At 46.8% G+C, this 21,625-nt stretch overlaps 1 protein-coding gene across 13 annotated transcripts in view; it reads left to right on the forward strand.

Moving 5' to 3' along the window:
- The window catches only part of PPIP5K1 (diphosphoinositol pentakisphosphate kinase 1), a 44,972-nt gene that overhangs the window by 15,079 nt on the left and 8,268 nt on the right, over positions 1-21,625 (forward strand). For 8 of the 13 annotated variants that reach the window (XM_048317497.1, XM_048317501.1, XM_048317499.1 and 5 more), the window contains 12 exons: positions 1,503-1,624; positions 2,378-2,560; positions 3,436-3,577; positions 4,223-4,446; positions 5,350-5,477; positions 5,962-6,076; positions 7,428-7,535; positions 8,755-8,871; positions 9,150-9,314; positions 10,431-10,521; positions 15,538-15,660; positions 19,421-19,483. In XM_048317497.1, coding sequence (XP_048173454.1) covers positions 1,503-1,624; positions 2,378-2,560; positions 3,436-3,577; positions 4,223-4,446; positions 5,350-5,477; positions 5,962-6,076; positions 7,428-7,535; positions 8,755-8,871; positions 9,150-9,314; positions 10,431-10,521; positions 15,538-15,660; positions 19,421-19,483 — 1,581 coding nt within the window. The remainder of the gene's footprint in view (positions 1-1,502; positions 1,625-2,377; positions 2,561-3,435; positions 3,578-4,222; positions 4,447-5,349; positions 5,478-5,961; positions 6,077-7,427; positions 7,536-8,754; positions 8,872-9,149; positions 9,315-10,430; positions 10,522-15,537; positions 15,661-19,420; positions 19,484-21,625) is intronic. The other 5 variants (XM_048317503.1, XM_048317506.1, XM_048317502.1 and 2 more) reach the window with 4 other exon arrangements.

A 21,625-nucleotide genomic window follows, 5' to 3' on the forward strand; every position in this document is an offset into this window, starting at 1 on the left:
AGGAAGGTAACTTCTCTTTTTTTCTCCACCATAATTCTGTGATGCTGAAAAGCATCTCATATGCACACAAATCAGCCGAAAGGGGAAAAAAAAAAAGGCTGAGATTGCCTTTGAGTCAGGAGTAATACACTGGATTGATCCAGTGAGCCCAGTATTGGATATGCTTGTCTTTGACTTGTATGTTTAATTAATTCAGTTTAATTAATTACATTTCAAATTAACTAAGCAAATTTAAATTGGATTGGAGAAGATTTCCTTCACCTTTGGTGGAAGAGGATCGGGTCAGGGGACACTTAAGCAAGCTGGACATATGTGAACCCAAGGGCCCTGATGGGCTGCATCCACAGTGCCAGGGGAGCAGGCAGGTGTCCCTGCAAGGCCACTGCAGATTCTCTTTGAAAGGCTCTGGGGATTGGGCGAGGTGCCTGAGGACTGGAGGAGAGGAAGTGTCGCTCCTGGATTCAAAACTGACAAGAAGGAGGGCCTAGGGAACTGCAGCCAGGTCAGCCTCAGAACAGTCCCTGAGACAGTGACGGAGCAGCTAATCCTGGAGAGCATTCCTGGTGCATGAAGGATAGGCAGGTGACTGTGAGTAGTCAGCATGGATTCACAAAGAGAAGTCATACTTAACCAACCTGATAACCTCCTACAGGGAATTGACTGCCGTGCTTAGATGAGAGTCATTCTGAACAACAGCTTTGTAGTCTTCTGCTCTATATGGTCATTCATGGAGAGGGAGAGATCTTGTTTTGCAGGGAAGTGCTGTGTTCCTGGGTGGGGCAGCATTTGGTGCCTGTCAGCTTTCCCAAGACATACATCTGACTTCTGGCTGGTGCCTGTCCTTATCTGTCAGGGTGTTTCTGTGAGTTGTGAGCTCAGAGCTGGGAGTACTGTTCCTGTCTTGTCATGCAGTGTGACTGGTGCTGTGCAGAATTGCCCTGGGATTCCATGTAGCAGCAAATAGTGACCACTGCACTGTCTTTGGCAGTCAGACTTGAGAGCTGCATGAGTTACTTTCCTCCATTACTGATCTGACTCCTGTGATTGACTCAGCCATGAGAAACTGGCAATTTGTGCCCTGAACAGCCCTCCCTGCACTTCTGAGGGCTGCAGGAGCTGCTCTCATGCAGAAAACAAGCAGAATGAAGTGGTATTTTTGTGTGTCTTCATTCTGCACAAGGATATTCAGACTAGCAGAACTACTACAGGCTGTTCAGTGGAGTTTGCTGCAGAATTTGGGCAGTGTCAGACTTGACTGGTGAATGCTCACTTTTTTCCTCAAAATGAACTTTCCCAAGTTAGGCAAAGCCTTTGTTGCGTTTCTAGTCCCTGCATATAGCTAGAACTATCTATTTTGGAGCAGCATAAATGCTGCCTATGCAAGTGATTAATTCTCTACATAACTTTGTTACTACAATAAAGTTTGTTTGTCTAAACCCGTATATTGAGCTGATAATTTTTCAGGCGTGAGAATATGAATGTTGAGTTGTCCTCTGTTTCAGGTGATTATGCTGGTTTCCCTGGCTGTGGCTTGCTCAGGCTGCACAGCACTTATCGCCATGATCTCAAGATCTACGCCTCAGATGAGGGGAGAGTTCAGATGACAGCAGCAGCTTTTGCAAAGGTCCTTTTTCTCTTTTGGGCATCCGTTTGTTCTGCTGCATTAGTCTTAAAATATGCCAGTTCTAAAGGAAAACCTCTGGTGATGAGGAAGGAGTTTTCCTAGGATCTTCCCCCTCTCTGTTGGATGAACTGGGGTACACTGTGCTAATAGCAGGTGTATGGTGAAGTACTGAACATCTGGTGTATCTGCACACATCTGTCACCTTTAGTGTCCTGTCCAGGACAGGACTCTGACTGGAGAAGGTGCTTGATGTTAGAGCACACCAAATGTGCTGCTAAGTATTAATTGCCTATAGAATGAATGTTTCTGGGATGGCTGCCCAGCTAGAGGGGTTATTCCTTGCCTGCTGGATTTAAAAGGGGAGTGAAATGTGGTGCATTTGGTGCAGTGTGGAGTGGGGACTGGGGAGAAGACAGGTTCATTTGCAGCTAAAGCCAAGGGGAATCCTGTGGTGGCCTTAGCTGGTCTTTGGAGTCTTCTCTGTATCAACATTTTCAAGCAAACTGAGTTGCCTGCTCAACAGTTGCCTGGACAAATCTGGGGCTGCTGCAGGCAGAGCTGTGCTTTGCTTGAATAGCTCTAGAAGCATGCTGGAGTCATCTCTGACTGGAGGGGATGTTGCTGTAAAACTGCCCTTCAAGGACAGTTGAGATTTCACTTAAATTGGCTGAGTTCTGGCCATGAAACTACCAGAATTTTTTGTTGCTTGGCTTGCACAGACTTGAAATCTTGCCTTCTGTGGTGTGGCTTTAGGGTCTGCTGGCCCTGGAAGGAGAGCTGACCCCCATCCTGGTGCAGATGGTGAAAAGTGCCAACATGAATGGTCTGCTGGACAGTGACAGTGATTCCCTTAGCAGCTGTCAGCACAGAGTGAAGGCGCGACTGCATGAAATCATGCAGAAGGATGCTGAGTTCTGTGAAGAGGATTATGAAAAGGTAAAACACCAGTGGAGCTTCATTGCTCCCTGTATCTGGATGGAGAATAGCATTGCTACAGTGGTTTGATGTGAAGTGTGTGGTATGTGAACAGTTGTTTGGTTACTTTGAGATCAGTTCTGTCCAAAATGACAGGATATGTATGGAAGTGTGCAGGTTAATAGCCCTTGCCCTTCTTCGAGTGGCAGTCCTCAGTGTTGCTCTGCTGTCCTCTTCAAGACATGGTGCCTTCCTCTCCCTTCAGAATTCCCAGTGCATTTTGTTCTTGTGAATACGCTAAAAGAGCTCCTGCATGCTGCTCAGATCAATCCCAGCTGCTGTGGGCAGGGAGTCTGCCTCACTGGATTCTAAATCTGTGCTCTGTGTGCATGTGAACAGACCTTTTGGTTACAAATCCTTGTGTGTCCTGTCGGGGTCTGATAGCTGCAGAGTAGAGAGCATGGGCTGCATCCAGCACAGCAACCAGTGAAAGCACTACTGCTGCTTCTGCAGCAAGTCTCCAAAATAGGGCTTTTCCCAGGCTCTGAAATGTGATTACTGGATTGAAATCCTTTAAGGAACATATTTATCATCTCAAAGAACTTCTTAAAATGAAGCCCTTCTACTCAAACACAGAAGCAAAATGAGACAGGAATGGATACTGTAGGTGGAGGGAGGTCTGATCTGATAGGAGCAGTTGTTTGCTCCCTCTGAGTTTGATCCTGAGGAAGTTTTTAAGACATGCCTGACTACTCCTAGGAATAGGCCAGCTTATTGTACTCAGCTGGGAGCACAGCTTTTGTCCCGAGTCAGAAAGAAGTACAGCTGCAAAAGGCAGACATTTTGCGTTCCCAGTTTGTGAAGACTAACTAATCTCTGCTGGGATCTTCTTTCAGCTAGCACCTACAGGCAGTGCTTCTCTGCTCAACTCCATGACCTTTATCCAGAACCCAGTTGAGGTCTGTAACCAGGTGTTCACCCTGATTGAGAATCTCACCTCCCAGATACGAAAACGTCTGGAAGATCCAAAATCTGCAGGTGAGCAACAGAGCTGAAAACGGTCTGGAAGAGATTAATTTAATGTTACATCTCCAGAGCTCCCAAACACCACTAGGGCTTATGTTTGTCTGCAGCAAAGAAATTGTAAAGTGTAATTTTGTATGTGCTATTGATGTGGAAGGCTCTACTTTCAACTACTGTTAAAGAGAGCTGTAATATAAAGGAAATTATACGTGCATCTTGGTTTAGAGTAAATGTAAACAGCAGCAGTATAGCCTGGAGGGGTATGCCTGTAGTTTTTGAGGCCTTTTCTGGAGACTGTAAGCAGCAAGTTTTTCAGTCACAATTTGCTCATCTCGACTTTCCTAATAACAGTGCAGAGGTTTTACAAAGGCATCTTGGGAACCCGCCATGGGATTTATGGCAGACCTAAGCAAGCAGGCAAACGGTTTCACTTTTCTCAAGCATTTCAGAAGTAGCCTGTTGCTGCAGGTTAAAACTCCTGCAACAGGTCCACTGGCTTTTCTGGACTAGGATTCCTGTGGGTGACACAAGAATTGGAGCCCTTTCGTGCTGGGAGAAGTCAGTCGTAGCTGTCACTTGAAATCTCTGCAGCAATAACCAGGGTTCTGTGATTCTGTGGTTCTAGAATGTGAATGTGGTTTGGTGTTCTCTGCTGTTTAGACCTGCAGCTGTACCACAGTGAGACTCTGGAACTGATGCTGCAACGCTGGAGTAAGCTGGAGCGAGATTTCCGCATGAAGAATGGGCGCTACGACATCAGCAAGATCCCTGACATATATGACTGCATCAAATACGATGTACAGCACAACTGTGCACTGAAACTGGAAGGCACAACTGAACTCTTCAAGCTCTCCAAAGCCCTGGCAGATGTGATCATACCCCAGGTATAGCCTGTATGACAGTGCCTGCAGCACCAATTTCTGACCCTTTGCCTTTGTGTTTTGTCTCGATTCTCTCGCACATTAACTCCCAAGGCAGCATATCACAGTAGGTGTTTCTCAGATCTGTCTTAGTGTTTGTATAAGGCCAAAACCATTTATGACTTAAAATGTGGCAGGGCCGGGCTCCTTGTTGAGGATTCTGGCAGGGTCAGCGTAATAAGCAGCTGATGCAGCAGCTTTTCCATGTTCATTGTAGTGCATCACAGCACAGCTCCAAGCTGCATGTGTGTGCTACAGCAACGTTCTATCCTCCTCTACATGGAGTGTTGTGAAAGTGAAGGGGGATTTCTGTGTTAAAGTTCTGACAAGTTTGTTATTGTTGTCAAACTAGCACTTGTTCAGTTTGCAGTGTTGAGTTGCTTCTGGCAAAGTTTCATTTGTATGGGATGAGCTTCTACCAGCAAGGTCAGCTGCCCCTGTAGAGCAGAAGTGGTCTAAACGTTTTCAGTGTTGCTGGTGAGATGCAGTCTGGCTGTTTTCAGCATAGCACTTCAGTTTTTGTCTTTGCCAATAGCAGTTGTTGCTTTAATGGTCATGCTAGGTCAGGGTATAAGTTTGCATGTCATGAGATCGGAGATTCATTCGTGGTACTTGCACCTCTCAGCTGTTGGAAGGATACTGACAGTCACGTCCAGACATAACTGAGGTTCTTGGAAGAGTCTCAGTCCTCTGTTACCCTCTGCAATACGTGGGGAAAAAAAAGTGGAAAGTGTTGAGTGACATTTCCCTTCCTGTCCTTGCTTAACCAGTGGTGCTGCAGACTGGGCTGTTGAAGTCAAGTGGCCTTTCATGTGAGGATGTGGCAAAGAGCCAGGGCTCAGGGTATCTGTTGTTTTGTTCTTGCAGGAATATGGGATTAATAAGGAGGAGAAACTGGAGATTGCTATTGGCTTTTGTCTTCCTCTCATTAAAAAGATCCAGCTGGACCTACAGAGAACTCATGAAGATGAGTCTGTCAACAAACTACATCCGTTGTAAGGCTTTGTGCTGCATGCTGCTGGCGGTGGGGAGGGCAGCTATGGAGCAGTGGGTGGTTCCCATGCCAGAAGAGTGTACTGTTGTGAAAGGAGGTACTGAGCATACACTGAAGGACCCTCCAGGAGGAAGGTGTGTTGGTGCTCGTAGAACTAGAAAGCAAATGGAGAAGGCACATTGAGATTGCTGACCAGAAGCACAGGGCCACAAAGACTTGTACCTGTCGTAGTGAGTGGTGGTGCCTCATCCCTTTCCCTGCACAGGGCCAGTGTAGAGTGATGAGCCACCTACTATGTGTCTCTATTAGGATTCCACGAAATTTGTTGTTCCTGTGCCGAGTGCTCTCATTGTTTGTTCTGTCCTGCTGCCTTTGGCATTTCCCAGTGTGGGGTTATGTCATTCCAGTAAGTGTACGGAGATACTAATGTGTGATAGATGGCAATCCATTGGCAGACAAGTAACTGTGGGCTGATTTTGGTTTAGGTACTCAAGAGGAGTTCTGTCACCAGGTCGCCATGTTCGAACGCGGCTGTACTTCACCAGTGAGAGCCATGTGCACTCCCTGCTCAGTATCTTCCGCTATGGGGGGTTACTGGATGTAAGTGTCCCAGCAATGCTCACAGAGTAAGCTTCCCTACGTTTTTCCAGTAGTCTTTTCCAAGGTGGACAGTGTATGTTTGTAGGTTGCCCTTTGAGCCAGCTCTCCCACTAATGCTGTGCATCAGTGGTCTCTGGCCAGCTCCATCTCTGCTATGTTTGCATGCTGCAGCTTCCTGCCTTGCTTGCACAGAGACATGTTTTCTCCAAGATCTGCCCTGCTAGTTTCAGGTGAGCAGACCACATACCTGTCTAGGAGAATAGCAGTATGAGGCAATGGGGATGAGTGAATTTCTTACTTCCTGCTTCCTCCAGCCATTTATTTAAAGAGCTTGGTCCTGTATTTATAGTCCTTACATTAATTCTAAGTCAATAAAATCAGTTCTCTTACAGAGGAAGTGACTTGAGGTTGCAAATGCACAGGACATGCTCTCTACCAGAGAGGCAGATGACACATTTTTAGGGGATTAATTAATCCAACTCACCCTTCACTTGCTCTCTCTTCACCTGCTTCCTGAGTGAATTGGCATGCAGACCCTGAGAAAAGCTCTGCTTTACTCTTCTCAAGAGGCTCTCTGATTTATCTTCCCATTTTTAAGCATGGTCTAAAATGCCTTGAGAGTTTGGGCTTGCTTACCAGGCATGATTTCTGGTGTCTGTGGCAGCTTAGCCTATCTACAGACAGTGATCAGAAAACTACCTCTAAATCACTCACTGAATAAGATGCTCCCCTATTCCCTGACTTAAGTGCCCAAGGATGCCATGTTACCAGCACAGGGATATTGGGCTCCATCTGGGTTCTTTGTAATGGAGGGCTCTGTTCATGTCCCTCAATGTGGTGATACACTCCATGGCATCATGAGTGGCACTTCAGGTGTGACCATTTCCTGGCAGTGCTGGGAGGCAGTGAAGGGTGGGCTGCCCTGCTGTGCAGAGCCCAAGGGTTCAGTATGTCTCCAGATTTTTCATTCAGCATCAGGTAAAAGCATTTCACTTGGTCCCTTATTTAGCACAGGTTCATCCCTTGTGCTCCATTCTGTAGTTTGAGAATGGCTGTGTTTGGGAACCTGCTGTGGGCTCTGCTTGTCTCCAGTCAGCATGGCACAGCAGCTTGCAGCTCAGATCTGCACATGGGTGGGTGGGCAGCTGTAGCATCCCCTCTGTGCAGCTACTCCTCACTGCAGGCACCCCACCACATTGCTAGGTCATTTCTTCATGCAAGTTAAGCAAGGTGTTTTTGTCCTGACAATGTTACCTTGTGGAGAGAGGAACTCTCTCAGTCCCATTTCACTGAATGCTGCAAAGTGTCTGCTGTTGCTTATCCCATGCGACTGTTTATGTGTATATATCAGGAAAACAAAGACCAGCAGTGGAAGAGAGCCATGGACTATTTGAGTGCTATCTCAGAGCTGAACTACATGACCCAGATTGTTATCATGCTCTACGAGGACAACAACAAGGTGAGGGATAGAGCAGTAGGATACCATGCTTCCTGCCCTGTTGCAAGGCACAGTCCTCAGGGATGAGTTCAGTTGGAAGTCTGTAACCTGAGCTCTCACTGCTTGTGAACAAAGACGTTTGGATCATTACCACAAATGCTAATTTTTGGTTTATGTGGGAGGCAGTGACCCAGTTAATGCTTGTTACCTGAGCAGTAATACCAAACTTACGTAATTAATATTGACTATTTTAAAGCATTTCCTAGTGCAAAATTATTTGCTGTTTTTAAGTATTAATTGCAAGTGAACAGTAGGAAAAAAATAAATAAAGCTGAGTGATATTTGGCTGTATTTTTGAAATATATCTAGAAAATATCCAGAAATTCCACATCCATAAACTATTTTTTATTCTGAAAGTGTGCTGATATAGTTATAGAAGTGTATACTGGTATCTTCAGGAAGTAAAGGGTTAGGGTTAGGGTTAACAGCTGGAATGTGGGAGCTGAGGGTGATGACTGTAAGTCGGCTTGGCACCAAACTGCATGTCTTGATCATCAGACCTTGTGACTTGGGTCTGTGCTGCAGGAGGTTGTAGTGGTGAGGGGAGCAGCCCCTTACCCCACACCTTATAGAGTTAGAGCCTTGTATTCACAGAGTTGGTGTGAGCTTCTAATGGCAGGAGTGATGTTTGTCAAAAAACATCTGACTAGAACTCTCATGAGTGGTGTGGATGTGTCAGTCAGTCAAGATGGTTTTATATGGATGTATATAATTAGTGCCAGATACTGTAAAAGCTCTGGCTTCCTTAAAAAAAGCTTAATGAAAAATTACTACTAGAGACAGTTACTTAAATCTTGGAATAGCCTGAGTGAAGGTCCAGGAGGGACCCAGTCTTCCCCTGTCCTGGCATATGCTGGGTTTGCAGCAAGAGTGGGTGAGAAGGGGCTGGGGTTTAGGGGTGTGTGTGTATATATATATACACATAGAACCTGATTCTGTTATACTCTTCTGTGGCTGTTGTCCCAAAATAACAGCAGTCAGAATGCCTCAGCTGTGTGCTGATCAGGGCTGTCCTTTTGGATGGGACAAACCTGGAGCCATTCTGTTCATGCTTGTTGCTCCTGCTTTCCCTCTGAAGAATGTGCCTGGGACGCGTGCCTTGGCCTATGCTGGTGGGGTGGGACCTTGGCCTATGCTGGTGTTTGGTTCTGTACCTATTGCCTGTGACATGTGTTCACAGGACCCCTCCTCAGAGGAGCGCTTCCACGTGGAGCTGCATTTCAGCCCTGGTGTCAAAGGCTGCGAGGAGGACAGGAACATACCCACGGGGTTTGGCTTTCGGCCGGCCTCAGCAGAGGTAAGCAGACACCGGGACAGGAGCTGCCAGCCCCAGGGGACACTTGGGCACTGTCCTGCGCTGTCTGGCCCTGCTGCAGAAGCTTCCTCACTGGTGGTGCCTGCAGGGAGCTGGCAGGTTGCGTCCTTGTCCCATCTGGGTTCATCAGGGTGGCTGCTGGGACTGTGGGTGCCTCCTGAGCTTGGCAGAGCAGGAGATCTGAGCCTGGAGCTGATGTGGGGCAGCATGGGCAAAGGCCATGTGCCTGTAGACATGAGTGAAGTGTTTCCTTACGGCAGAACGAGGACAAGAAGGCAGACCAAGGCAGCCTAGAGGACCTCTCGAATGAGAAGGGCAGCGATGAGCCAGACCGTGCTCGGCAGAAGTCCCCACAGCCCTCTGAGCCGGTCAGCATTCAGCGAAGGTCACCACTGATCAGGAATCGGAAGACAGGATCCATGGAGGTAACCATGCTATTGGTGCCCTTCCTTGTTCTTGCAAAGGCCTTTTGCTTGGTTTTGGTTTCCTGGCATTTCTTTTAACGTGCCAGAGTCTGAGTTGATTCTGGGGAAGGATCTGCAGAAGGTAAAGAGGATGTTGTGGAAGGCAGACCTCCGAAACTCTTCCTCGTTGAGGAAAGACAGGAACACAGGCCAGAGGAACTGATGAGGAAGAGCAAGTAATGAAATGCTTGAGGAATACAAGCATTATTTGGATTACGTGCTCTGGAGAGGTACTGGTGTTGCCAGCTATGAGATTACATGCAACCTCACCACCTAGCTATGGTGTCATCTTTGCCTTCTGTTAGGCTCCAGCCTTTCCCTTTCATAAAGGCAGCTCCATGTTTCTCATTCCTCCATCCCATCTAAGATCTCATGCTGATTGGGGGTCCCTGCTAACTGATGGATTCATCCAGGATGTTTAAACTGTCAGGGTTTAGAACTGTCCCATTCACTGATCTGGTGAAGTAACAAAATTGATTTTACTGTTCTAACCTCTTTCCTTCCAGGCTGTTCTGTGTCACAAGGCCAGTGTCACAGTCAGCAGGTGACTGTTACCTTTAAAGTACTCTGGAATTGTCCCTCCTTTCAGAGGGATTTCACAGGCATTTTTGACATCAGTTTTTTGAACCAGAAAACAGCAGAGTTAAGGTTTGAGGTATTTGTTAGCTGTCTTCCATTGCTGTGTGTTACTCACAAGGTCACCTTTGCATGCAGCACTCGGAGGCTCCTTGTGATAGGCACATACTAAGTTAAAGGGGATATGATTTCCTGCTTCTAAAGAAGGAAGTCTGTGTCCCAGTGATCTCAGCAAGAGTCTTGGGAGACAAGATGCTCATTACATGAGTCCCGTCACACTTTTCAAATTTCCACTGTTCCACAATCCATGAAAATATTGAAATTAAAATTGAGCATTCACTGTCACAGTCTTAGCATATGACTACCTTTATGCATCTTGGAAACGGTGATTTTAAGGAAGAGATGTACCTTTCTTTACCTTCAATTGATGTATAAAGGCTTTTGAGAGCAGTGGGTGTCTTGGAGCATGCTGCTGATTAATTACACTGTCTGTCTTTGCAGGTGCTGTCTGAATCTTCTTCTAAATCAGGAGGTTATCGCCTCTTCAGCACTTATTCCAGGCAGTCTTCCGAGATGAAGCAAAGTGGATTAGGTACTGTACCTGACCTGTAACCAGCCTACTCACTTGTACCTCTCTATTTCCATGGGCATCTGTCTGTGTCTCCACATGCAGATCCGGCTTGGGTTCCTTGTATGTCTCTATGTGTTTTGTGTCTTCTCTCAGTGTTACTGTTGAGACCACTGTAGAGACTGTCTCAGTCGGTACCTCTTGTGAACGAACTTCTCCTTCAGCTGCTAGCAACAGAAGATGCACTTTTCTTTCTTTCCAGTACAGGAGCAACAGGGCAAACTGCCTACCTGCAGGCTGGCCTTCTGCTTCTCTGTTGCTCTCACTTGTTACACCATTTCTGAACTTAGTAGGAAGAGATGATTTTAGGTGAGAACTAGTGTGCTTTCTGTTCTGCAAAACAACAATTTATATGCAAAGCTGTTCTTCATGTGAGACTACTCTGTTTCTACCTTTGCTTCATAAAGATCTGTTGTATGGAACGAATGTGTTACATACGGAGTGTTTGATAGCTCTCTAATTGAGCTGAAGTCTCTGGTCAGCCATTCTTCTTATGGTAGCCAGTGGAAGACAATATTCAGGGCACTTGATATTCTCTGTCCTTGATTGTTCCATTCCACATTATCCTAACCTAAACTATGTCTGAACAGTTGAAATTCTTCCTGAAATATTTTTGCTAAAGCAAGATCTATTTTGAAACTGGAAAAGCTGTCTTTGCTGTCACAAGGTTAAGAGATGGCTGTGCAACCTGTGTCTTGCAGAGAGGAGGTGATAATGCCCAAGTCATGCTCGCTTTCTTTTTCTTTAAAACCATCTTAGGATTGTGGCATGGCTGCAGACTTGCAGCAGTTCTGACTCATCACTCTGCTCTATATGGACAACCTGCAGCCAAGAGACTTCTGAAAGGCCTGATCATTTGTTTGCCACTTTTGAATGAGCGGCTTCTTTGGAACCTAATTCTTACAAAGGAAAGGGAATTTTCTTCTGAGTGGTTTGAAAGTATCCTTGGAGTCTGCCAGCTATGCTTCCAGCCAGCTGGAAAAATCTAAATAGGAATGTCTGATGTATATTATTTTCATAAAGGGACAGTAGCCTTGGCCGTGGTAATTTTTGAATGTGTTATTTTACTTATCTCTGCCTTTCCCAGTGCCACTGCAAGATTCAGTGAGCTGTGACAAACTGCTGTGCTTAGGCTTGAAGAAACTTGTGGGTATTTTGTGAGTCCATATGGATGAATATGGGAATTTCTGAAATGGCACATAGTCAAGGAGGTGCTTCTGCTTGGAGAATTACTGAATACATCAAATGGTACTGCAGACTGGTTTTACTGTTTGGATGTGCAACTACCAGAAGGCCTGTGCCCTGGAAAGCAGATATTACAGCCCTTGGACTACAGCCTTTTCCAAGTTTTTGAGGAATGTCTGTTTTGGCAATAGAGAAGACCACTGCTTTTCTGCACCTTTGTTCAGTACTACTTTTCCTCGACAACAAAATCTGAAATATGATCCTGACAGGTTTAATTTCAGACTCTTGCTTCATGTGCCTTGCTGGGAAGCCTGTGCTGGTTACTGTCCCGGCTGTGAAGCTCTGAAGAGACAAAACCTTGAGTAGGAACTGATAGATCTGATCTGTGACATAGACCACCAGCCGAGCCATCGTTCTCCTCTGTAGAGTCTTGCAGGCGTGGAAGGATTGAGCAGGAGAGACCTCTTGTACCACACCAGCTTGCACAACAGTTGGTGATTAGAATATCTGTGTTTCTGTGAGGTTTTTTTCACCTGTGGCCTGCTATGAAGAACAATGCCTCTTTACCTGTACAAGTCAAGCTCTTCAAGGAATCTTCCTGATTCCTTTCCTGATTGTTTTATAGAAATCTAAAATCTTGCCTGTTTAGGAGTTGAAACGTGTTCTCTCTCTAAGAGATAATACAGAACTCATGGAAGCTTGAACTTTGGCTTTAATGCTTGTCTCAGCAGCTGTGTTATGATGGGGTTCATTCAGGCACTACCTGCTGTTTCTTAGTTTTCTGAAGCTGAGCATACCCCCTGTTGCCTGACCTTGTCAGTCAGTGCCTGGTTGTCATTATCTTTGGAAAATGGAAGGTCTGTCCAGGTGTAACCTCATATGTGTAGGCATGCAGGAGCAGGGAGCAGGAGAGAGCTCCTGCAGTAGCCCTGCCCTGCTGCCATACATTCCAGAACAGTGCCTCCACTGTAATTTTGAAAATAGGTGGCTGCAGCTTGCTTTGTCTGTGCTTTGGAGTGTGACACATTTTTCTGGGCAGCATCAAGTGCATTGCTGTGAATTGTTTGCCATAGTGTGTGTGCTTCTAGCTTGAAAAGCCGAGAGAAGTTTCAGTACCTTTCTTTGCTTACAAGAACCCTTCAAAACGGAGTAAAATCACTGCTGGCTGTTCGAGCAGTAGAGGTGGTGCACTGCCTGTGGCATGAAGCCTTGTGCTGAGATTCCCAGACAGAAACCAAGAATGACTATTTTTAAACATCTGACACATTGAATGAACATATGAAAATTAAATGCACAGAAAATATCCAGCACATACAGTGAATTTCTAGCACGTGTTGCTACATTTAAATCCAAATGGCCATTGTGTTCTTTAGGATATGTGTGTGTGTGTGTGTGTGTGGTTACTTTGGGTACAGCCGTCTCCTGGAGTTCACTGTAAATGATTGCTGTTGTCCATGGAGTCGTCTTTGTAAATTCTCTTCTGGCTTAAGGGCACTAGCAAAATGCCTCTGTCTGCAGCAGGACAGCAGAAACACTGGGGTATCCTTAGCTTAGTGATTAACGGCACAAGGTTGCTCAAAATATACAGTCCTAAAACTCTGATGTTCCATTTTTATCTGCCAGTAAATGAATCTGTTGGGTGGTTTTTGTTGTTTGTTTTTAAACCATGGAAGTGCAAGTAGGAGCATCATCCTGTCTGATGCATGACAAAATTTCATTTGTATTCTGACAGATTCCAATTCATGCTGAGTCTGTACTTAGCATCAATTTAAGGCATTAGGAGGAAATTTTCTAAGGCTTGTGTATCAGTGACCCTGCAGGTAAGACTTCTTTTATGTCCAAGGGCACGTATGTGCTAGTCTGTGCTGTGGAAAGCCACCAGCAGTGTTGCAGTGCAGGAGCAACTGCAGTTCGGTGCCGCAAGAACCCTTTTGGTCACCCCAGGAGCAGATGTCCTCAGCTCAGCCTGGGCTTACACATGAACAGTTCAATGCTCAGGATCTCTGTGTTTTCTCCAAAGAAGCTCTGGCTTAAGGATCTTTGCAGACACAGAGCTGGTGTCCCAAAGAGCAACGAGTGGATGTGAGGCAGCAATGTGTCCTCACACCAGGGAAGGCTGACGGTGTGCTAGGCTGCATCAGCTGCAGTACAGCTGTCCCGCTGAGGGGTTTGGCTCTTTCCGTCTCTTCACCTCTTGTGAGTGCCTGAGCTCTGCTGTCCTGCCCTGGGCTCGCTGGGGCATGGAGGGTGTGTGTATCAGGATTGTGAGCCTACTGGGGGGCAGTGGAAATAGATTGGAAGCCTGGAGCACATGACGTTGGAGGAGAAACTGAGAGCCATGCTTGTTCAGATTAGAACTTGTGGGGACTGGAGACCTTAATGCTCTTTCCCCATCTAAATGGGAGGTTGCAGAGAGGACGGAGACAGATTGTCCTCAAAGCCCTGTGCTGGTTGGTTGAGAACCAACAAACACAAGTTGCAGCATAAGAAATTCCAATTAGCTGGGAGGAACAAATTTTTCACCCACCGTGAATGTGCCAGATGTTAGAGCAGGGGCCCAGAGAGGTTGTGAAATTTCCTTTCTTGGAGGTATTGACAACTTGACAAACCCTAGCAAGCTGATTCGAGTTGGTCCTGCTGGGGTGTTGGGAAAGAAGCTTCAGGCTCCTTCCAACCTAAATCATGCTGTGATGCAGTATTGTAGAATCAAGAGCTGCTTCCAATGTAGGCAGTCTCTCTTTCACAGCAGTAACAGTTGCACTGTTCCAGATAAATACTATTATACAGTGTTGCAGGCTTTTTGGCAGACAAGGTGGAGCCAGATCAACCTGCTTGTTTCTGGAAGCCTTTTGTACGTGGGAGTAATGTTGGGTCGAGCAGTCTGTATTCTCGGCACAGAATGCAGCAGCAAGACAGTTTAGCAGAGAATTTACAGCCAATCAGTGGCTGTGTCTGGCCCATAATAAGGTTTTGTCTTGACTCACAATTGCTTTCCTCAGTCAGTGGAAAGAATCCTCTTTCAAATGCCTGGTGTTCCCTAAATATCGCACAAAGTCAAGTCAGTCTTCAGAGCATTGTACCTTGGAGAAGCAAAGCCAAAGCCCCAGGAATGAGGTTGCCTTCCACTTTGCATGCCATGTTCCTGGACAGTGGGTAGGCAAAGTTCCATGCTGTGTGCACATCTGGTGCTTTGCAAGGCTCATTCATGGACCAGTTGCTCCTATGCTGGAGCAGTGAGACATGACTGAGTAAAGCATGTCTGTGAAGTACAAGCTTGTGAACGTAAGCCCTCTGGTGACAGTACTTTTCCTGCTTGTTTGACAGGAGATGAATCCACACTGTCTGATCCATAGATCAGACAGTTCTTTACTCTCCTCAGTGTCCTACACAAAAAGGAGCTTTCCAAAGAGAAAGGGCAGAAGAGCAGAGCAATGAAGCTCTGTGACATGAACATGGGTGGTTTGGCATCCTGACTGTTCTGACATGAGTGTGTAGCTTTGCTGCCTGAAGGGGGTGAAGGTGTTTCTCCCAGGTCAGGGCAAGGAAGTCAACGGAAGTAAACCCATGGATGGAGTTTTAGGAACTTTCCTGGTGCTCAGGTTTGGGCTATCTGCTCTGCATTTGGCACTGGAATTTAGAATGGAGAACATGGCCTCCCTGTGCTTCCAGGCATCATGTTTTTTCCTGAGATTGCTTGTGAAGTGGCCAGTTCATTCTTCATCCTTTCACTAACCCTGCTTTTCTGTAGTTGCATGCAGTGGGTATGTGTTACTAACACCTTCCCTGCCTTTCCAGGGTCACAGTGCACCGGGCTGTTTAGCACCACTGTGCTGGGAGGCTCCTCCAGTGCCCCCAACCTCCAGGACTACGCACGCAGCCATGGCAAAAAGTTTGCCAGCAGCCTGACGTACAAAGACGGTATGTGTGTTCCCTGGCAGCAGGGTGGTACTTTGTGGACATTGGTGTCTCAAGATGCGCCTGCAGCACAGACTGGCACTGCTGAAAACGGTGACAGTTGAATGTGTGTATTCACCGCGTCTACAATGATAAATTTTGCCATATCCCAAGAAATCGTGATCCTTGCTAGGACAGTGTGTTGGAGCTGGCATTGTGAGAGGAGTTTTAGGCTGATGTGTGGTATTGCTGTGGTCTGATTTTAGTCTGATGTTTTAATACTACTTGCTGTTGTGAAGGAGGATTTTTTTGGTCCAGATATTAAATAGGTTTGTCCTGGTATGGAAACACAGCAGATCACATCATCTTGCTTACCTTGGTGATCTTGCTGATGCTAAATGAAGCTCTTTTTGGGACAGTACCCTATGGAAGGTGAAGCCATCCCAAAGGCAGAATGATATGCTTGGGTGTGGATAAAATGGGCACTAGAGCAAGGCTGAGCACGCAGCAGAGTCTGAGGTAGCTCTCAGGAAGCAAGGGCAATATGCCTGAAAGGCTTGAGATAAGTGAGTTGCTTGGATGAAGTACTGCAGAAGGACTGAAAAGTCTGGTTTCTGTGCAAAAACTGCCAGGAGGGTCAGCAAGACAATCTGGTGAAGGCATTGGGGCCATGGTTACAAACGTTGCTCTATGCCCATGGGTGCAGGTGCTGCAGCTGCACCCTGACCTGCCAGCAGCACTTGGTGCCATGTGCAGGGAACAGCAGAGGGTTGTTATTTGCAAAGAAGTTGGGGCACAGGGACAGACTGAGCCGTCCTGGAACAGCTGGAGGGTGTAATGCATAAATGCAAGTGTCCATTGTGGTCCCAATAGGAAAGACACTCACTCAGACTGCTTAGGTACTGATTCACATACCATTTGTTGGGGCACTGATTTGAGGAGCTCCATAGACAGGGTCTGCACAGCATACTCTGACGAGGTTGGAAATCCACCTAAGGTTTCCCAGCATTTGAGTGGATAGATGTCAGATTGTCTGTCTTGGATGTCTTATCTTTTTGGTATTTTAATCAATACAGAATCTGAGTGCCTTTCTTATTGGGATCACAAGGAACACTAACACTGCTGGATTTCTAGGTGGGAAGAGGATTAAGGCAGTAATCTGGGGAAGACAGGAGGTTGGTTCATTTGGATTTTTGTCCAATTTTGAAGTAAGGAAAATGGCCTAGCAAATCAGGATGGAAAGACGTTGTACCAGTTCTCAGCCCTGTTGGAACCCTGTAAGTGCCATTATGTACACTGGCTGCCTGTGCTGCTTTTCTTGTGTAAGAGAAAACTGAGCTGGTTCTCACCTCAGGGCACTCGCTAGCACACAGTGGGCTGTGAATGACAGTGACAGGGAGGGTGAGGTGGGCGTGTTCTCAACCCCGCTGTACCAGTCTGAGCTGCCCCAGGCAGCAAGTACTGGCTACTCACAGGTTGCAGAATAAGCTCACGATGTTTGGCGCAAGACCAGGGTGTGAGTCACAGTGGAGCCGCTGAAAAGGCCAGCAAGGGCCCTGACTGCTGTTCTTTCCTGACTCTGCAAGGAGTGGGAGCACAAGACAGCACTGATTCTCAGGGAAAAGCATCAGAGACTGCTCTGTGCCCAGCTGGGCATGGAAAAGATCTGCTCGGTCCTGGTGCTGGGCTGCCTGTCTCTGTAGGCTGTGTAGCAGGACATGCCTGCAGCTGGCTACAGGCATTTGAGCTCATGGACTCCTGCTGCATAAGCCTGAATTCACTGACAAGGTCTCTGTGTGCTGAGATGCAGTTGTACCCTCGAGTACCTAAAATGCAGACTTGGTTGACTAGCATGTGTCCAACACAGCTCAGAATTATAAATCTTGATGTTATACCTCTGTTTTCATGTTCCTTGGCATGCCCTGACACCCTCTGCTGTCAGCACCGTGCTGCAATAAGGGCTGCTGGGGGGAAGGAGTCAGGGGCTTGGGAAAACAAGCAGGCAGAAGGACATTTAGCTTCTGGGGAAGGTAGTTTGGAATGTGAAATGAGCCCATGTTTCTGCTTAAATGAGTACTATTGAAATGCTGAGCAATGGAATTTAAACCAAACATCACTACAGTGGTTGCAGTCAGTGGCACTGCAGCTACAGCAGACTCTTGGAGAACAACCTTTTTCACACTCTTTAAACTAATAACTGCTGTTGAAAAGCAGCATATTTTTGCATGTACTCTTCAATAGTTTTTCATGGCTGTGATGCTTCAAGGTGCAGTGTGTGGCATATAGCACTTCAGCAATGTTAACTTGCCTTGTTCCAGGGAAGTTTCAAGGGCCCTTATTTCTGAAGTCTTTTTGCTTGGAGCTGGAGGAGGGCTAAGGAACACTTCAGCAGAAAGTTTTCTCAACCTCAAGCTGAGGGAAAGTCCATGGATGGTTGTGATTTCAAGTTGGCTTACCTGAAACCAGGGATCCAGTAAACTGGGTCAGTGCCATTTCAGTTGATGTGCCCTCAGGGCAGGGGGAGGTGTGGGTGGGATGGAGATGGTCACCAACTGACTGCAGCTCCAGGGCTTAGACACTTCTAAGGGATGTAGGGAAGATTGTCGTGCTGCTTGTTGAGTTTAAATAAAGAAAAACAATTTTTAGGGCTGGTACACTAGTGGAGGAAATTTCAATGAGAGATGGTTTAGATACATTATTTGGCCAAGCCACTGCATGTAGCTATAGGAGCACATTGGGGGTGTGGAGCGTGCATTGGTGCACTGATGAGAGGAATAGGTGTACAGACTCTGTGGGCTAGGGAGAATGGATGCATGAAACATGAAAGAGAAATGAAAGAGTTTTCTACTATTTCCTGAAAGATCCCAAATAGCAGCAAAAGGTATGATTGGCTGGAATCTCACATAAAATCCCACATATAGATGGTCTGATCCAGGCCATTGTTTTTCATGATAGCTGAGGAATTTCCAGTGTGTGGGGAAAAAAAGTTTCCAGCTTTTTTTTTTTTTTTTTTGGTGTGTGTGTGTGTGTGCATACAGAGCTTAATCTATGTCCTTTAAAGCCTATCTGTTTGCACCCCATGAGATGCACAGTGTCTGTCCTTGCACTGTCTTTCGGATGTGTGATTTGTATGGGAGAGCTTGGCCTGGCCTGGGGCATGGCCAGGAGAAGCCTGAGGACCACTCTGACAGGCGTATCCTTGCCCTGTACTGAAATGTTTTGAGCAAAGAACTGTAGAGGCATGTCTTCATGGGTCTTTTGCTTCTTCCCTACTCAGGTGATTTACCTTAAAATTCATAAATAGCTCTGTAGAGCTTGCATTAAGAGGTTGTTTTGAGCTGTACCTGTGCTGGAACTCTGTAGTCCCTCTGCAGAACAGTGTTTGTTTTCCTTGGGCAGAGGTGAATCCTGAGAACAATCTTCCTGTGGTGCTGCTACTTGCTGGGCCGTGTGCTCTGGTGGCTGCGAGCATGGCCTGGCTGCATTCTGCACTGGAGTGAGCCTGGTGTGGTGGGAAGGTGTGAGCTGCTGACTGGGAGTGATGGAGAGTGTGGCTGAGTGTGTAGTGTCGGGGAGACCCTGGCAGGGCGGTGCAAGGGCTGGGGAGATGCAGAATGGTTCAGTCAGACCCACAGGCAGAGTGTCGGGTGCTACAGCAGTGCCCGTGGGAGCAGCCGTTGTGGGGGTCAGGAAGGTGAACCTGAAAGGGTAACCAAGTGTATGAAGGTCGGGGGATCCTTTGAAGCAGGCTGTTAACTGAGATGATCTGTTTTTATTTCCTCAGAGCTCTTGTCTATGCCAGCCGTAAAACGATTTTCTGTGTCGTTTGCAAAGCATCCGACTAATGGTATGTTTGCTTTCTTGATTTGATGTTCCTTCACACTTCTAACCCTATGCTCACGTTCAGTTTCCTTTGCACATGTTCTCCTCTCAGCCTTCTTGTGGTTTTTTTGTGTTTGTGTATCTGGTGTCCAAACATGCTTCACCTTCCTCCATTGTCTCCTTTTGACTAATGTGCTCACACATACCCTGTTACTGCTCAGTGGTGCCTCTGCTTTCCCCTGAGGTGTTTTTGTCCCAGGTGAAAAGGTAAAAGCCATGGCTCTGTGAGTGCGCTGCTAAAGCAGCCTTTAACTCCACTGTGGCATTAAGGCCTTCTGTCATGCTCCCTTTTGGGAGGGTGGGGATCAGGGGGAGAATACCACTGGATTGGGGGCTGACACCCATTCCATATCATAAAGCATCAGCAGCTTAGGTCCTCAGTTTCTACACTGCAGATTTGCAGAATGAAAACAAGAATAGCCCTAGGACAGCTGTGTGTCACCTAGGAGGGCCTAGTGTACGGTAGGAAAGAAGGAAGTGCACATGGTGTTTCATGTCAGGAGTACTGGTAGCCTTATGGCCTCCTGTTGTCAAACCTGTCTGTTAGGCTGGTCCTCTGGTTCCTCCAAGCGTGGTGACGTTGGCACAGGTAGGCTCACCTTTTCTGCAGATGTTACCCTGTGAGTTGTGTCTCTCCAGAGCTCTCGCTCGTCTGCTGTTGGTGGACGGTGCTGGCTTGGGGGGGAGGGGATGGGCATTGCGCTACCTGGGGTGGCATCACCTGCTTCACCTCATCCTGCCTGTAGCTCTGGAAAGGCTTGGTGACAGATAACTGACAGAGCTTCTGCTAACTCACTATCTCTGCTCCATGTTGCTACTAACCTGACAACCAAAGTGTGAGTCTGTGAGGTTATAGGCCACTAGCTCTGTTGTAGCAGGTGCCTTGAACCAGTGTTTACTCTCCAACTCTTGCACAGATACTTTTAAAAAGGTTTCACAGTACCCCTCCTCTTGCATGGCTCCTGCTGCTGAGACAAGTTGGAACCAAAGGAGATCACTGAACACTACCAAATATTTCTGCCTTACGTGATCAAGGCAACTTGTGAATATGAAGACGTCCTGCTTGGTGTAATCTGGAAGATGAATGGAATTCAGAAGACTGTTCTGAAAATCAAAGTTTTAGGACGGATGAAATGGAAAAGGGCAGCTCACTGTGGCTTTACTATTTCAAATAACTAGAGGGAACCTATTCTCTGTGTTTGCTTGGTTTTGCTTTTCTCAGATTGGCCAGCTGCTTGGTTTGTCTGTATGTCTGGACACCATCTGAGCTCACATGGTGTATGTCAGCAGGGTGTGTTGTTCTATCTTGCCTGCAAAGGTTGTACCAAGTTCCAGCCTTTCCTAAGACATGCTGTAAAGCAGTTGCCCCTGCTCCAGATATGACAGGGTGAAACTGGGCATCATGTTTCTCCCAAAAGTCCGATCAATATTTCTAATGGCAAAGTGCTTCTTAATCAAGAAAACAAAGACAGGGGTCCAGCAGGTGAGAGCTCAAAAGTCAGGGATATTTGGTCTAGGATTGGCACTGCTTTGAGCAGGAGGGATGTTTACCCCATGAACCACTTACAAAAAATTGAATGCAAAAACTGTTCCCAGCTCTGAGTGCATTTTGTTTCTGGAGAGCTGCCTCTGTGTGGTGAAATGGAATGGGTGAACCAGGGTAGTGGTCAAGCACAGCATCAGGCCAGATGCCCTGGTCACGCAGGTCTTGGGTGACATGAGTCCTGAGGCTGTGTATAGGGAGAATATATGCCTGTATGCTGGTGTCTTGTCTGCCATGCAAGGATATCACAGAAGATTGCATGGGGCTGTTCTCAAAGAGAGGGAAGGTCAGTGCTTCTGTGCTCACTCTGTTCTTCTGCACTCTCATCACTCGGCTCTCAGTCAGACCCTGCTGTCCCTCAGGTCCCTTGCACAGCCTCTGCTCGTTTGATGCTGGGCCATTTGCTCTCTTTACGTGCTGATGTGCCTGGCTGTGCTTGGATGCAGGACTAGAACACACTGTTGGCAGTCTGGATTTCTCGTCTCTGCTGTGGGAGGGCGAGTCTGGCCCCGAGCCTGATCTTTCTTATCTAGCCAAACCCGAACTGCATTGGACTTGGAATGT

Source organism: Corvus hawaiiensis, chromosome 13 (genome assembly GCF_020740725.1).
Source record: "Corvus hawaiiensis isolate bCorHaw1 chromosome 13, bCorHaw1.pri.cur, whole genome shotgun sequence".
Lineage (NCBI taxonomy): Eukaryota > Metazoa > Chordata > Aves > Passeriformes > Corvidae > Corvus > Corvus hawaiiensis.